This window comes from Somniosus microcephalus, chromosome 21 (genome assembly GCF_052327205.1).
Source record: "Somniosus microcephalus isolate GS21.2 chromosome 21, FLI_Smic_1.0, whole genome shotgun sequence".
Taxonomy (NCBI): Eukaryota; Metazoa; Chordata; class Chondrichthyes; order Squaliformes; family Somniosidae; genus Somniosus; species Somniosus microcephalus.
Window position 1 is genome coordinate 80,421,692 of NC_141007.1, and position 17,953 is coordinate 80,439,644.

Genomic DNA, 17,953 nt, shown 5'->3' on the forward strand with positions numbered 1-17,953 from the left:
AGACTAAAGAAATGGTTACATTGGAACAGAGAAGCTCAAAATTATGAAAGACTTTAATAAGGAAATCAGGAAAAACTACATCCACTGGTCTGTGTGTCAGTAACTACAGTGTATAATTTAAAATCAGCAAAAGAACAACAGGAGAGGTTAGATGAATTTATTTATTACAAAGAGGATTGTCAGGACATGGAAATCCCATCCAGAAACAGCAGTGGAAGCTTTTATAAAGGGAAGTGGATAAATATTTGAAAAAAGAACAAATGATAAAGGCCAGGATATAGGACTAAGTGAGGAGCTCTTGCAGAGTTGGTGCAGGCCCGATGGGTTGAATGGCCTCCTCCTGTGCTCCGAAGATTGTACACTAACATCCCATTAACCAGAGAGAACGTGTACCTATCAACAAATTTTGTATTCTTCAATAACCCCCTCCACCCACAAAAAAATGTAAATTAATGCATAAACAACAGAAGCCTCAGCATTCACCCAGTGTGGAAACACTCCAGCAGCAGTACCGCTCATACTGCTGGGTCCTGACTGCACGGTGCAGTTGTCCCGAATTACACTTCCTCAATTAGACATTTCACTCATCCCCCTTCTTAATCTTCTATTTTCAGAGGCAAAGAGGAAGAAAGAAAGTAAGTTTGTATGAGAGTCTTCTTTTTGGAGAAACAAATACTTAAAGGGAATGCAGTGGATGGGGTGTGTATGGATCAGTGGATGGGGTGTGTATGGATCAGTGGATGGGGTGTGTATGGATTTTCAGAAAGTATACCGTGTCTCAAGAGGCTGGTTACAAAAATTCCGACATATGGTTGAAAAGAAATGTAGCAGCATGGATGGAAATTTGAGGTACAGAATAGAAAGGGTTAGGTTGGCGGGTGCTGCTGAGATTGGAGAAGGGTTGGAGCAGGGTCTACCCTGGGGGGTGAGGAAGTGTACTTTTATATTACAAAATGGCTTCCCAAGGTACAGAACAGAAAACACAAAATGGCTTCCATAGATTAGTAATTGCTAGTTCTGCTGAAAAAGCAGAACTCTCCAATTAACAAAATGATCTCAACTGTTAATTAGAACAAAGACCTCCAAAGATACATACTGCTAGCCTCCCTATCTCTTTCTCATAGTTAGATGAAGAAAGCCCTTGAGTCATGTATAAACCAGGATGGGGAGTCAGAGAAGAACAGAACTTATAGATTAGATAACCCCATCTGTAGGCATTCCTTTTGTTCCAGTCCTTTTTATCCTTGATTACAGTTTGACTAACACTATATTTTTCTTATTACTAATTATGATCTCAGACTTCGATCATGTGATTCTCAAGGCTTGCTTTAACTATAAAAATGTTACCTTTTGCCTGTGATCTGAGAAGTGGTCAGCGTAGCCATTGTCTACATGTCCGCTTCCCTTGTATACAAGAACTAATAAAGTCTTCCTTTGACGATACTTTGTGTTTAACGAGTCTTACTCGGAAGTCGAGACTTCGACAGGGGCACTGCTGGGACCAGTTGTTCTCGGTTTTACAGATGGTTTGGACTTTAAAGAGGGGCATGGAGTAGACAGGTAATAAAGTAATGATGGATTGGCACAAGGCAGTGGTCAGGCCAGAGTGCTGTGCGCAATTCTGGATGCCCCATTATGGACCGGACATTGAAGAAAGACATTGATTCACCAGGAGGATGCCAAGAATGGGAAACTAGAGTTATCAGGTGAAACAAAATACTTTGATTATAGAGCAGAGAAGGGAAGGAGATTTAAGCGAGGATTTTAAATGACGACAGGTTTTGTAGAGTGACTAGGGAACATCTACTTCCTCTGGCCGGGGAGTCAGTAACGAACAGCCAGCAATTTAAAATGACCAAAAATGAAAAAGGTTGGAAGGAATTTATTTTACACAGAGGCTTACTGGAGCATGGAATGCGTTTCCCCAGTGAGTGGTTGAGGCAGAGACTGCTGCATCTTTTAAAGGGAAAATTGGATGAATATTTGAATCAGAGGAAAACACAGGGTTATGGAAAGAGTGGGGCAGTGGATTAGTTCTGAATTTCTCTAGCAGAGACGGCACAAACAACTGGCCAAATGATCTCCTACTAAACTTTAATCACGCGATGTCCAATTAGATCTGAAAACAGCACATTAGCAGGTACAGGGAGAAGCGGTCTGCACAGAGCGGGATTAAACGGAATGGACTTAAAGTGTTTTATTTGGGAATTTGGAAAGAGTGGGAATTCATGGTAAGTACTAGATATAAAAAGCGAAATTTAGTTTAAGATTTTGATTTTAACCTAGAACTTTAAAAACTGTAGTTAACGGAAGCTGCCTGCCAGTGGTAGTTAACGGTCAGTCAGCTGTAAGTGTTTGTCTTGAATAGGCGCCAATCACCAGGAGCAGGGGAGTGGAGTCTACACTTGTAAATTGGGTGGGGCTCCTAGTGTATAAAAGTCAACATTTCTGCAGAGCACAGAGTGGGATTAAAACAGTGTACTTAAACAGGCTGTTTTATTTGGGAATTTGGAAAGAGTGGGAATTCAGAGAAGAGGGCGAAGGAGTTGCTCCTTTTTGCCTACACTACTTGTTTTTATTCGTTTATGGGACATGGGCGTCGCTGGCAAGGCCAGCATTTATTGCCCATCCCTAATTGCCCTGGAGACGATGGCGGTGAGCTGCCTTCTTGAACCACTGCAGTCCATGTGGTGAAGGTACTCCCTCAGTGGTGTTATGGAGGGAGTTCCAGGATTTTGACCCAGCGACAAAGGATCAGCGATATACTTCCAAGTCGGGATGGTGTGTGACTTGGAGGTGGTGGTGTTCCCATGCGCCTGCTGCCCTTGTCCTTCTAGGTGGAAAAGGTCGCGGGTTTGGGAGGTGCTGCTGAAGAAACCTTGGCGAGTTGCTGTAGTGCATCTTGTAAATGGTACACACTGCAGCCACGGTACGCCGGTGGTGGAGGGAGTGAATGTTTAAGGTGGTGGATGGGGTGCCAATCAAGCAGGCTGCTTTGTTCTGGATGGTGTCAAACTTCTTGAGTGTTGTTGGAGCTGCACTCATCCAAGCAAGTGGAGAGTATTCCATCACACTCCTTACTTGTGCTTGTAGATGGTTGAAAGGCTTTGGGGGAGTCAGGAGGTGAGACACTCGCTGCAGAATACCCAGCCTCTGACCCCGCTCTTGACCAACCACACACTGGTCCAGTTAAGTTTCTTGTCAATGGTGACCCCCCAGGATGTTGATGTTGGGGGATTTGGCGACGGTAATGCCACTGAATGTCATGGGGAGGTGGTTGGACTCTCGCTTGTTGGAGATGGTCATTGCCTGGCACTTCTGTGGCGCGAATATTACCTGCCACTTATCAACCCAAGCCTGAACATTGTCCAGGTCTTGTTGCATGCGGTCATGGAATGCTTCATTATCTGAGGAGTTGTGAATGGCGCTGAACACTGCAGTCATTAGCGAACATCCCCATTTCTGACCTTGTTAGAGGGAAGGTCATTGTTGAAGCAGCTGAAGATGGTTGGGCCTAGGACACTGCCCTGAGGAACTCCTGCAGCGATGTCCTGGGGTTGTGATGATTGACCTTCAACCACCACAAACATCTTCCTTTGTGCTAGGTATGACTCCAGCCAGTGGAGCGTTTTCCTCCTGATTCCCATTGACTTCAGTTTTACTAGGGCTCCTTGATGCCACACTCGGTCAAGTGCTGCCTTGATGTTAAGGGCAGTCACTCTCACCTCACCTCTGGAATTCATCTCCTTTGTCCATGTTTGGACCAAGGCTGTAATAAGGTCGGGAGCCAAGTGGTCTTGGCAGAACCCAAACTGGGCATCCGTGAGCAGGTTATTGGTGAGTGCCACTTGATAGCACTGTCGATGACACCTTCCATCACTTTGCTGATGATTGAGAGTAGACTGATGAGGTGGTAATTGGCCGGATTGGATTTGTCCTGCTTTTTGTGGAAAGGGCATACCTGGGCAGTTTTCCACATTGTCGGATAGGTGCCAGTGTTGTAGAATTTCCAAATTTGCTGATGACACCAATCTTGGGGGTGTGGCAAACAGTGATGATATCAATCGACTGCAACAGGACATAGAAAGGCTAGCAGAATGGGCAGATGGAATTTAATACATAGAAGGGTGAGGTGATGCATTTTAGCAGAAGGAACAGGGAGAGGCAATATACACTTAATGGCACAGTTTTAAAGAGTGTGCAGGGACTGAGGGCCCTGGGAGTTAATGTGCATAGGTCCCTGAAGGTGGCAGGACATATTGAGAGAGTGGTTAACAAAGCATATGGGATCTTGGGCTTCATAAACAGAGGTATTAAGTACAAAAGTAGAGGAGAAGTTATGCTGAACCTTTATAAAGTGCTGGTTAGGCCACAACTGAAGTATTGGGTCCAGTTCTGCTCACCACACTTTAGGAAGGATGTGAAGGCCCTTGAGAGGGTGCAGAGGAGATTTACCAGAATGGTTCCGGGGATGGGGGAATCTTAGCTACAAAGGACAGGTTGGAGAAGCTGGATTTGTTTTCATTAGAGCAAAGGAGGTTGAGGGGTGATTTGAGAGGTGTACAAGATTATGACGGGTTTGGATAGGCTAGACAGGGAGGCTGTTCCCACTAGTTGATGGTACAAGGACCAGGGGACACAGATTTAAGGTTTTGGGCAAGAGATACAGGGGGGGGGGAAAACGTGAGGAAAAACATTTTTATGCAGCGAGTGGTGAGGACCTGGAACTCGCTGCTGACGGAAGTAATGGAAGCGGAGACACTCGATGTTTTCAAGGGGAGACTGGATAGGCACTTGAGAGAAATAAACTTGCAGGGCTACGGGGATAGAGCGGGGGAATGGGACTGACTGGATTGCTCGACAAAGAGCCTGCACGGACTCGATGGGCCGAATGGCCTCCTTCTGTGCCATTATGACTATGAAATGTGAAGTTATCCACTTTGGTAGGAAAAATAGAAAAGCAGAGTATTTTTTAAATGGTGAGAGATTGGGAAATGTTGTTCAGAGGGACCTGGGTGTCCTTGTACACGAATCACTGAAAGTTAACATGCAGGTACAGCAAGCAATTAGGAAGGCAAATGGTATGTTGGCCTTTATTACAAGAGGATTTGCGTAGACGAGTAAAGATGTCTTACTGCAATTATATCGGGCCCTGGTGAGACCACACCTGGAGTACTGTGTACAGTTTTGGTCTCCTTACCGAAGGAAGGATATACTTGCTATAGAGGGAGTGCAACAAAGGTTCACCAGACTGGTTCCTGGGATGGCAGGATTGTCCTATGAGGACAGATTGAGTAGACTAGGCCTGAATTCTCTGGACTTTAGACGAATGAGAGGTGATCTCATTGAAACATACAAAATTCTTACGAGGCTTGACAGGGTAGATGCAGGGAGGATGTTTCCCCTGGCTGGGGAGTCTAGAACCAGGGGTCACAGTCTCAGAATAAGGGATCGGCCATTCAGGACTGAGATGAGAAATTTCTTCACTCAGAGGGTGGTGAATCTTTGGAATTCTCTGCCCCAGAGGGCTGTGGAGGCTCAGTCGTTGAGTATATTCAAGAGAGAGATTGATAGATTTTTGAATATTAAGGGAATCAAGGGATATGGGGATATGGGGATAGTGCAGGAAAGTGGAGATGAGGTAGATCAACCATGATCTTATTGAATGGCAGAGCAGGCTTGACGGGCCGAATCCTGCTCCTATTTCTTATGTTCTCAGTGCTGGCTGCTTGCTGTGCCCACCACCAGGTGGCGTAAGGCCCCACAATCTCACCTCATCCTGGATGTACTGCAGTAGAAATGGAGACGCTCGAAGGTTGTCGACAGGAATGTTGAAGAAGCCCTGGATCTCCTTCTGATGCAGGTCCATTGTGATAATGTGGGTTAAACCTGAGGACACAGCGCACAACCACACAAGTTTCACCAACAAACAAGTTTTAAACTGAGGCCAGAACAGGCTTTAGTATTGAACCTGCTTCAACACAACCCCACCCGCCTACCATCAGGTCGCCACTGTCCCCTTGCTTCACTCAGTAGAGAGGTAAACACAGCCACCTTTAATGGAACGGTTGCACAGGAGAGGAGAAAGACAGTAAACATTTCCTGCATCTCTCTCCACCTCTCTTTATTACACACGCCAAGGAATTTATAATTTTGCAGAGTGAACAGCAGAGTCGACGTTTCTAACTGGAAGCGACGCGGGCCGCAGAGCCCCGCCCCGGCCGAGCCCCGCCCCGGCCGAGCCCCGCCCCGGCAGAGCACCGCCCCGGCAGAGCACCGCCCCCGGCAGAGCACCGCCCCCGGCAGAGCACCCGCCCCCGCAGAGCAGAGCACCGGCCCCGGCAGAGCACCCGCCCCGGCAGAGCACCGCACCCGCAGAGCACCGCACCCGCCCCCGCAGAGCACCGCACCAACTCTGCCCCCTTCCCCTCACATTGCTCACCTGCTTTGGCCAACATGCACGCAAGTAGTTTACAGACGATGGAGCCCCTCTTCCTCATCTTACACTGCTTGCTATAGGGGAAGTAGGGAATGACACCAATGATGTTCCGGGCACACGAGGTTTTGCAGGCGTAGGCCATGATCAGTAATTCCATTACAGCCGTGTTAACATCTCTGCAAAACAGCAATTCGTTAGCCTGGCCAGAGTCTTTCAGCAATAGCGCAGGTTCACTCAACTCCAGCAGTGTATTCGCCAGCACAGCCATTAACAGAACACTCACATTTTGCTTATCTATCTGCAAAAACAAAGATAAGTACAAGTGAGGGAGGCCATTTGGCCCAACCCTCCAGAGCCGCTCACAATCCCCATCGCAGCATCTTAACTGTCTCTGCCTCCAGAGTCTCTGCCTCCATTAGGCAGTCGGGCTGGTGTCACGGCAAACAAGCTACTCCGATCCAGCCCACAAACCCGATATAACTTCAGCTCACCCAAGTCCTTTGGTGAGGAGGGGTGGGAAAGACTGCTCCCTGATTGGTGGATTTTGACATACAAGTTCAAGTGTACCCGTTTCTCAATGGCTGGGAAATTTAAAGAACTGAAGTCTGAGCTGGGGAGGGGAAGGGGGGGGGGGGGGGGGGGAGAGAGAGAGAGAGGAACGGGGGAGGGGGGGGGGAGAGAGAGGGGGAGGGGGGGGGGAGAGAGAGGGGAACGGGGGGGGGAGGAGACAAATGAATAAATATTCACCAGACACTGTGTTGTGCACAGAACACAGAGCAGTGAATAATGCCGAGGGTCTCACCTCAATATTGCAGAGGAATGTGAGGAAAGGGCTCCTCCTGCTCGTTCTTTGCGTCATTATAGAACGGGAAAACGTAACCCACATAAAGCAAAACACTATCCCCGTCACCCACCACAGAGACACACTGTGGAGAAACTCACACCGTGAGTGATGCTGCAAAAAGTTACATTTTGGTGTCCTCAGTAATTTGTTTATTTGTAAACCCTGGAAGCAAATATCAGGCAGGAATACATCAATTCCACAGCAATACAGAAGATAAACACATTGCAAGCTCCGAGCCTGCTTGTTTTCTGTAATGCAGTGAGTGAGTGGCCCACTCGCTGACTTTGAACCTTGTATCCAGCCCCCAGCTGCAGCTAATAGCCTGTATTACTGCCCTAGGATAGGAGCCCCCCCCAATTTACCCCCCCCCCCCCAAGACACAACGACACCCGCCCCCTCCAACCCCACACAGCGCCCGCACCCCCCCCCCCCACACAGACCACACCGCACCCCCTCCCCCCACCCCGACGACACGCAACGGATGGGCTACACTTACCGCGAGATGGTCTGTATGATGAAAATATCCTGCCCACGAACTGATTCCTTTATTTCCACCCTGGTTTCTGCGAGACACAATACAACACACTGAGAAATCAGAGGCCACCTGTTAAGTCTGTGAATTATTTAGTTAATTAAGACACAGACTAATGAGTAACAATAAAAACAGGTCTTTACTGGTTGGAGGTAGGGACTATACGTAGGTCTTTACTTCATGCCCACAGGCGGGAACTGAGGGGAGATCAGTACCCACAGTACTATTTATACCCCTATGGCCAGGAGTGGTACTGCGTATCACTACGCCCTACAAGTAGTGCAGTCCTGTCCATAGGTTCAAAGTAGCACACATATTACATACACAACATTCCTCCCTTCCTAGCTTTACAGTCATCTCCCCATTTAACATAACGTAATAACATATATACATATATAACTTCAGGTTTACATAACAGAATAACATAGATAACTTCATGTCAAAACAGATCACAGATTCAGTCTCTGCGGAAAACAGTTCACAGATTCAATCTCTGTGGTGTAGTCGGTTCACGTTGCTGGAGTGACTCATTCAATAGTCCTTCCATGGATTTAACAGTTTGAACTTCCGAACTGAATTGGCTCCGTTCGGAGGGACCACGTGTGTGATCTGGTAGAGGTAATAATGGTTCAGATGGGTCATCTTCTGTTTCGACTTTTCCTTTTCTGCTTCTTGGAGACTCTCTGGGCTCCACTGTCAGCTGCCAGCTGCATGCGCAGTTCCTCCTTCTCTTCCTCCTTTTTCCGTAGTAGAGCCACCTTCTCCCGATGTTCCGTAGACTTTCGGTGCTCCTCCATGATTTCTGTATGGTGGGAGTCGAAGTTACAAGTTGGGCAGGACAGGACATAGTAATATTCGGTGTCGTCCTGATCTAGGCCAGCGAGAGGGTCTTCTATTTCCTCCATACCCAGCTGGGCGTTAGCCAGCTTTTGTTCCAAGTCCAGACATCTTTCCTGAAGAGACTTCTTCATGCGTACCTCTTCATCCAGCTTTTTCTGGGCTTTCAGCAAGTCGTTTACTAATGACCTCATTTGAGATTTTACTACTTCAACTTCTTTTGGAGATTGATTGATCGGACTATTCAATCCCTCTACCGGAGCAGCTGTTTCAGCGGTCTGTTGTTCTACGTTGACGTGAGTCAGTGTACTTTTGGCATCCAAGGGCTGCTCTGTTGCAGTCATCTCAGTCTGTGTTGCCACCTCAGCTCTTCCAATAACCTTTGAGAGCTCCGAACCCCTTTCGTTTGAATATTGAAGTTCGTGTTCAAGTTTTTCCCATTTCAGAGTCCTGTCCTTCAGCATATGCAGGAGTTGGCTGACCGTTAACTCCTCTGACATCAGACGTTTTGTGTGCTCCTGCTCCATTTTCTCCATCAGCTGCTTCTGTTGTCTTTCCAGATTCTCCAACTCTATATCAAAGAACTCTTTCGTTGCATTCAACTCTTGCTCAAAACGGCGAAGCATTTGTTCTAATTGCTGTTGTAGTTTGAAATGGAGTTGAGTTCGAGCCCGGTGTCCCTCAGAAATGGGCACATCAGTAGACTTGCCAGACTCAGAATCCACAGTTAAACTATGTTGTTGTTGCTCAGTGGAATTCTGTGCTGAAACTTTGTCTTTTGCACCCGAGTTGGGCTTACCATCATCCGTTCCAGAGTCTGGGCCGACTATCTTCACCGAGTTCTCACTCGTTATTGTTTGTCGGAAATGCCAGTCCATATTCATTTTCCTAATCCACTCCCGTCCCAGTAGTGGAGGACCTCCTTCAGATATCACATATAAGTCCATTATTTGACTGTCTTCGCCCTTGTGGACCACTGCAACCTCTATTTTCCCGATGGGGTACACTCTTTGCCCAGTGTATGTTTTCAATATAATCCCCGTATCCTGTAGGGGAATATGTTGGAATAACTTTCCGTAATCTTTCTTATTTATGACCGTCAATGCCGATCCAGTGTCCAATTCCAGTTTTGCTTGGACTCCTTCTATCTGAAGTGACCCAAATTGTCTGGAGGTCTGCACCCTTACCAGCGTTGAGTACTCTTAAGCTAGCCAGTTCATTACAGCTTAAGCTAGCCAGTTCATTACTGCTAGCGTCTGAATTGGACTCCTGGTCGGTCACCTTGTGTACCTTTGCGTATTTTCCTTGCGGTGACTTCTTGTTGCTGGTCTTCTTCCCTGACCTGCATACTCTAGCTATATGTCCAAGCCTACCACAAGTTCTACATTCTTGGTTTTTAAACCAACACTGGTTCTGATCATGCGTTGTCTTTCCACAACGATAACATTTGCCAGAACTCACACCCAATTTGTGTGCACTGAGCTCCGGTGACCGTAGCTGCATTACTGCCGTGCCTCTCGCTGCGGCTTCGTGTGCTGCTGCCATAGTGACCGCCTTCTCAAGCGTCAGCTCATTCTCCTCGAGCAGTCGCTTTTGTGTATCCTGTTTAAATAAACCACACACAAATTTGTCTCGTAGTGCATCTGTCAGTCCCGTTCCAAACTGGCAATATTTCGCTAATTTACGCAATTCCAGCAAATATTCAGCATTGCTTTCATGCTGTAGCTGCCTTCTGTCGTAAAATTTAAATCGTTCCGCTAGCATCAGCGGCGTGGGGTTTAGATGATCTTTCAGGACAGTAACAATCTCATCGAACGTCTTATCCGCCGGTTCATCTGGTGATAACAGGTGTTTCAATTGCCCGTATGTCTTCGCACCCATTAAATTTAATAATGTTAGAGCTTTATCTTGGTCACGAATTTTATTGGCCTTACAATAATTTTTTACTCTTTCAACATATATGGCCCAATCTTCGAGGTCACTATCAAAGGTGCTAATATTCCCGTGTTTAGGCATTGTAGATTTGCAATTTCTCAGATTTTATTTTCTTTACTTGTTATCAAAGATGGCGGCTTCCCGCTCTTGCCGTCGTCCTCCGCCCACAAAATGGCGGTTTTCCCGCGCTTGGCGGTCTTCACCCGTCCCCCGACGCCGTCTCCCTTCAGCCCCCGAGTGCGGCCCTTATCTTCGCCGCGATCGCCCGAGTGCGGCCCTTATCAGCGGATGCGATCGCTGGATCACGAAGTGGCTCCCGACCGAAGCGGCTCTCGGCCCTTATCTTCTGTGCGATCGATAGCCCGCGCTGTGCACCGCGGCTCTCGCACCTTGAGCTTCTGCAGCCGCCGCGCCTTTCAGTTCGAGTGCGGCCCTTATCTTTGGTCCCGATCGCTTGCCCGCGCTGCGCCTCGCACTTGAAGCGGCTCCCGGCCTCTGGCTCACCCGCTCGCGCGGCTCTTGCTCGCTCCCTCCCGGGCTCTGGCTTACCCGCTCGCGCGTTTCACCGCGGCTCTTATCAGGGATTGCGATCGCCCTTATCTCCCGATCGGTGGCCCTGTCTTTGCAGCCAACGCTGTTCGGCTTACCCACGAGGTTATGGAGGCTTCAGGGTCCTAATGCCTGTCGCTTCCAGTCGCTGGAAGCGGTCAGGATTTCTGCTGCCCTTCAGTTTTGAGTGGGGTGTTGAGGATTGAAACCTCTCTTCAACGTCCTGTCTTTGGACGAAGCCGCCGTGGAATAACTGCCGCAGGGTTCGAACCGACTCGTCGCCAGTGTTAAGTCTGTGAATTATTTAGTTAATTAAGACACAGACTAATGAGTAACAATAAAAACAGGTCTTTACTGGTTGGAGGTAGGGACTATACGTAGGTCTTTACTTCATGCCCACAGGCGGGAACTGAGGGGAGATCAGTACCCACAGTACTATTTATACCCCTATGGCCAGGAGTGGTACTGCGTATCACTACGCCCTACAAGTAGTGCAGTCCTGTCCATAGGTTCAAAGTAGCACACATATTACATACACAACACCACCAACATAACCCGAGGTCACTCCGCTTCTTCCTTGAACAGAGGCCCAAACAGTCCCCATCCACCACCACCCTCCTCCGCCTGGCTGAACTTGTTCTCACATTTAACAGCTTCTCCTTTGACCCCACTCACTTCCTCCAAATAAAAGGTGTTGCTCTGGGAACCCGGATGGGTCCTAGCTATGCCTGCCTTTTCGTAGGATATGTGGAACATTCTTTGTTCCAGTCGTACTCAGGTCCCCTCTCTCCCCTCTTTTTCTGGTACATTGATGACTATCATAAGAAAATAAGTGGTAAGAGCAGGAGTCGGCCATTTGGCCCTTCGAGCCTGCTCCACCATTCAATAAGATCATGGCTGATCATCAACCCCATCTCCACTTTCCTGCACTATCCACATATCCCTTGATTCCCTTAATATTCAAAAATCTATCGATCTCTGTCTTGAATATACTCAACGACTGAGTCTCCACTATGACATTCAGGACTGAGGTGAGAAGAAATTTCTTCACTCAGAGGGTGGTGAATCTTTGGAATTCTCTACCCCAGAGGGCTGTGGAGGCTCAGTCATTGAGTATATTCAAAACAGAAGTCGATAGATTTCTGACTAGTAAGGGCATCAAGGGCTATGGCGATAGGGCCGGTGAATGGAGTTGAGGCAGAAGATCAGCCATGATCTCATTGAATGGCGGAGCAGGCTCGAAGGGCCGAATGGCCGACTCCTGCTCCTATTTATTATGTTCCACAGCCCTCTGGGGCAGAGAATTCCAAAGATTCACCACCCTCTGAGTGAAGAAATTTCTCATCTCAGTCCTAAATGGCCGACCCCTTATTCTAAGACTGTGACTCCTGGTTCTAGACTCCCCAGCCAGGGGAAACATCCCCCCTGCATCTACCCTGTCAAGCCCTGGAAGAATTTTGTGTATTTCAATGAGATCACCTCTCATTCTTCTAAACTCTAGAGAATATAGGCCTAGTCTACTCAATCTCTCCTCATAGGACAATCCCCCCATCCCAGGAACCAGTCTGGTGAACCTTCGTTGCACTCCCTCTATGACAAGTATATCCTTCCTTAGGTAAGGAGACCAAAACTGTGCACAATAATCCAGGTGTGGTCTCACCAGGGCCCTATATAATTGCAGTAAGACGTCTTTACTCTTATACTCACATCCTCTTGTAATAAAGGCCAACATACCATTTGCTTTCCTAATCGCTTGCTGTACTTGCATGTTAACTTTCAGTGATTCATGTACAAAGACACCCAGGTCCCTCTGAACACCAACATTTCCCAATCTCTCTCCATTTAAAAAATACTCTGCTTTTCTATTTTTCCTACCAAAGTGGATAACTTCACATTTCTCCACATCATATTCCATTTGCCATGTGCTTGCCCACTCGCTTAGCCTGTCTATATCCCCTTGAAGCCTCCTTGCATCCTCCTCACAACTTACATTCCCACCCAGCTTTGTATCGTCAGCAAACTTGAATATATTACATTTGGTCCCCTCATCCAAATTATTGATGTAGATTGTGAATAGCAGAGGCCCAAGCACTGATCCTTGCGCTACCCCACTAGTTACAGCCTGCCAACCCGAAAATGACCCATTTATTCCTACTCTCGGTTTTCTGTCCGTTAACCAATCCTCAATCCCTGCTAGTATATTACCCCCAATCCCATGAGCCCTAATTTTGTTTAATAACCTCTTGTGTAGCATCTTATCGAATGCCTTCTGAAAATCCAAATATTCCACATCCACTGGTTCCCCCTTATCTATTCTGCTAGTTACAACCTCAAAATACTCGTAACAGATTTGTCAAACACGATTTCCCTTTCATAAATCCGTGTTGACTCTGCCCAACCCTATTATTATTTTCCAAGTGCCCTGTTACCACGTCCTTAATAATTTTCCCTACTACTGATGTCAGGCTAACTGGTCTGTAGTTCCCCGTTTTCTCTCTCCCTCCTTTCTTAAATAGTGGGGTTACATTTGCTACCTTCCAATCCACAGGAACCGTTCTAGAATCTATGGAATTTTGGAAAATGACAACTAATGCATCCACTATCTCTCTAGCCACCTCTTTCAAAACCCTTGGATGTAGGCCATTAGGTCCAAGGGATTTATCGGCTTTCAGTCCCATTAATTTCTCCAGTAGTTTTTTTTTTTTTTTTTAAACTAATACTGATTTCTTTCAGTTCCTCATTCTCGCTACACCCTTGGTTCTCCACTATTTCCGGGAAGTTTTCCGCGTCTTCTTCCGTGAAGACAGACACAAGGCGTTTGTTTAATTTCTCTGCCATTTCCTTATTCCCCATTATAATTTCTCCTGTCTCAGCCTGTAAGGGACCCACATTTACTTTCGCTAACCTTTTCCTTTTTACATACCTATAGAAGCTTGTACAGTCTGTTTTTATGTCTCTCGCTAGTTTACTCTCATTCTATTTTCCCTTTATCAATTTCTTGGTTCTCCTTTGCTGAATTCTAAATTCTTCCCATTCCTCCGGCTTACTACTGTACTCTTTTTGGCAACTTCCTTTGATCTAATACTATCTTTAACTTCTCGTTAGCCACGGCTGGACCACTTTTCCTGTGGGGTTTTTGTGCCTTAAAGGAATGTATATCTGTTGTAAATTACACATTAATTCTTTAAATGCTAGCCACTGCTTGTCTACCGTCATACCTTTTAATGCAGTTTTCCAATCTACCTTAGCCAACTCGCCCCTCATACCTACATAGTTCGCTTTGTTTAGATTGAAGATCCTAGTTTTGGATGTAACTAAATCACTTTCAAACTCAATATAAAATTCTATCATATTACGGTCACTCTTCCCTCAAGGCCACTCTACTACAAGGTTATTAATTAACCTTCTCATTGCGCAATACTAGATCTAAAATAGCCTATTCCTTAGTTGGTTTCTCAACATACTGATCTAGAAAACTATCTTGCATACATTCCACAAATTCGTCCTCCACACTATTACAGCAAATTTGGTTTGCCCAGTCTATATGTAGATTGAAGTCCCCCAATGATTACTGTATTACCCATTACATGCGCCTCTAATTTCTTGATTTATACTCTGCCCTACATTACAACTACTGTTTGGGAGCCTATAAACAACTCCCACCAATGTTTCGATAGCAAAATACTGCGGATGCTGGAAATCCAAAATAACAGAAAATGCTGGAAAAACTCAGCAGGCCAGGCAGCATCGGTGGAGAGAAAATAGAGTCAACGTTTCGAGTCAAACTCTGTCAAGACAAAGAGTTTGACTCGAAACGTCGACTCTATTTTCTCTCCACGGATGTTGCCTGGCCTGCTGAGTTTTTCCAGCATTTTCTGTTGTTATTTCCCACCAATGTTTTCTGCCCCTTGCTGTTTCTTAGCTCCACCCAAACTGATGCGACTTGATTTTCCAAGCTAAGATCCTTTCTCTCTACTGTCTTTACCCCATCCTTTATCAGGGCTATCCCGCCTCCTTTTCCATTTGGCCTATCTCTTCTAAAAGTTAAGTATCCTGGAATATTTAGTTCCCAACCTTGGCCACTTTGCAACCATGTCTCCGTTATGGCTATTAGAACAAATTATTTCCCTTGCCTTCGCATGGTCCATCTGTGATTCTTCCTTTCCCCGACTTCTCAGTCTCCATTTCTGGGGATAGACTATTGATCAATATCCACTAGAAGTCCACTGACTCCCACAGCTACCTTGACTGCACTTCCTCTCACCCCACTTCCCTTAAGGACTCTATTCCATTCTCCCAGTTTCTCCGCCTGTTGCATCTGTTTGGTCGATGCCACCTTCCATACCAGTGCTTCGGATAGGTTTTCCTTTTTCCTCAACTGAGGATTCCCCTTCACTGTGGTTAACAATCCTATTTCCTGCAGTTCTGCTCTCACCCCTTGCCCTCCCTCTCAAAACCAAATTGGGTTTCCCGTGTCCTCAACTTCCACATTCAACGGATCATCCTTCGCTATTTCCGCCATCTCCAGCGTGATGCCACCACCAAACACATATTCCCCTCTCCTTTCAGCATTCTGAAGGGACAGCTCCCTCCACAACACCCTGGTTCACTCTTCAAATCACTCCCAACACCCTCTCCCCTTCCCACAGCACCTTCCCATACAAGTACAGGAGATGCTACACCTGCCCCTTTACCTCCCACCATCCAGGGCCCCAAACACTTCTTCCAGGTGAAACAACGATTTACTTGTACTACTTTCAATCTAGTATACTGTATTCACTGCTCACGATGCGGTCTCCTCTACATTGGGAGTCCAAATGAAGATTGGGTGATCGTTTTGTGGAACACCTCCGTTCAGTCTGCAAGCGTGACTCTGAGCTTCCGGTTGCTTGCCATTTTAATTCTCCGCCCCACTTCCATTCTGACCTCCTACACTGTTCCAATGAAACTAAACACAAGCTCGAGAACAGCACCTCATCTTTCTATTAGGGAGAGTAACCTGGACACTTTGTTCCAGGAGGCAGTCACACCCTTTAGGTTAAGTAGTACTTTAGAGTTCGTCAGTGGTCAGGGACCGGAGGGTGTGACTGCGAGTCAGGAAGATATGGGGACCCAGGATGTAGTGATGGATGAGCCTCAGCCCTGGACCTTGTCCAACAGGTACGAGGTACTTTCTACCTGTATGGGTGAGGAAAAGGACTACTGGAAGGATGGGCAAACTGACCACGGCACTGTGGTGCAGGGGGCCATCCAAGTAGGGGGAGAAGGAAGGAATGTGGTAGTAGTAGGGGACAGTATAGTCAGGGGGATAGATACTGTTCTGTGCAGCCGCAAAAGAGAGTCCCAAAGGCTGTGTTGCCTGCCCGGTGCCAGGGTTAAGGATATCTCCTCGCGGCTGGAAAAGAACTTGGAGTGGGAGGGGGAGATTCCAGTTGTCATGATCCATGTAGGAACCAACGACAAAGGTAGAACCAAGAATGAGGTTCTGCTGAGGAAGTTTGAGGAGCTAGGGTCTAAATTAAGCAGAACCACAAGGGTAATAATCTCTAGATTACTACCTGAGCCATGTGCAAATTGGCATAGGGTCAAGCAGATCAGAGAGTTAAATGCGTGGCTCAAAGCATGGTGTGGGAAAAAGGGGTTTCAATTCATGGGGCACTGGCACCAGTACTGGGGAAAGAGGGAGCTGGTCCGTCGGGACGGGGCTCTAGTTAAACCGGGCTGGAACCAGCATCCTGGCGAATTGAATAATTAGAGCTGTAGATAGGGCTTTAAACTAAAAAGAGGGGGGGGGGGGGGGGGGGAGAAAGGGTCAGGTGAGGGGAAATTTAGAAATCGAAAGAGAAAGGTCAAGGCAATAGAGCAGTGTAGCAATTTAGATAAAAATAAGCAGAGTGTGAGGAAGGGACAGAGTTTAATGGTAGCAGTGCAGCAGAGAATAAGGTCAAAGCAGGCAATAATGGTAAAAAGCATTTATTTAAATTTTTTATCTGAATGAACGAAGCATTCGTAACATGACAGACGAACTAATGGCACAAATAGAGATAAATGGGTTTGATCTAATAGCCATTACAGAGACATGGTTGCAAGATGGCTAAATGTTCCAGGGTACTTGATGTTTCGAAAAGACAGGCAGAATGGAAAAGGAGGGGGAGTAGCCCTGATAATAAAGGATGACAAAAGGACAATAGCGAGAAAGTATCTCAGCTCGGAAGATCAGGAAGTAGAATCAGTATGGGTGGCGATAAGGAATAACAAGGGGCAGAAATCACTGGGAGGAGTAGTATATAGGCCCCCTAACAGTAGCTATACCGTTGGACAGAATATTAATCAAGAAATAGTAGGAGCTTGTAACAGAAGTAATACAATAATCGTGGGGGACTTTCATTTTCATATAGACTGGACCAATCAAATTGGCAAAGGTAGTCTGGAGGAAGAGTTCATGGAATTCATTCAGGACAGTTTCCTAGAACAATGTGTCATGGAACCAACCAGGGAACAGGCTATTTTAGATCCTGTATTGTGTAATGAGACGGGGTTCATTAGCAAGCTCCTGGTAAAGGATCCTCTGGGGCAGAGTGATCATATGATAAAATTAGTGTGAAATTCTGAGAGTGACTTGCCTAAATCCGAAACTAGAGTCTTAATCTTAAATAAAGCTAATTACATAGGTATGAGGGGTGAGTTGGCTAAGGTAGATTGGAAAAATAGATTAAAAGGTATGGTGGTAGATAAGCACTGGCTAGCATTTAAAGAAATATTTCATAATTCTCAACAAAAATACATTCCATTGAGAAACAAAAGCTCCACGGGAAAA

At 46.5% G+C, this 17,953-nt stretch overlaps 1 protein-coding gene across 3 annotated transcripts in view; it reads right to left on the reverse strand.

Annotated features, from left to right (window-relative positions):
- prpsap1 (phosphoribosyl pyrophosphate synthetase-associated protein 1) overlaps positions 1-17,953 on the reverse strand; it is a 62,074-nt gene that overhangs the window by 21,548 nt on the left and 22,573 nt on the right. For all 3 annotated transcript variants that reach the window (XM_085964039.1, XM_085964037.1, XM_085964038.1), the window contains 3 exons: positions 7,780-7,846; positions 6,443-6,615; positions 5,774-5,889 (listed from right to left, as the gene is read on the reverse strand). In XM_085964039.1, coding sequence (XP_085820165.1) covers positions 5,774-5,889; positions 6,443-6,615; positions 7,780-7,846 — 356 coding nt within the window. The remainder of the gene's footprint in view (positions 1-5,773; positions 5,890-6,442; positions 6,616-7,779; positions 7,847-17,953) is intronic.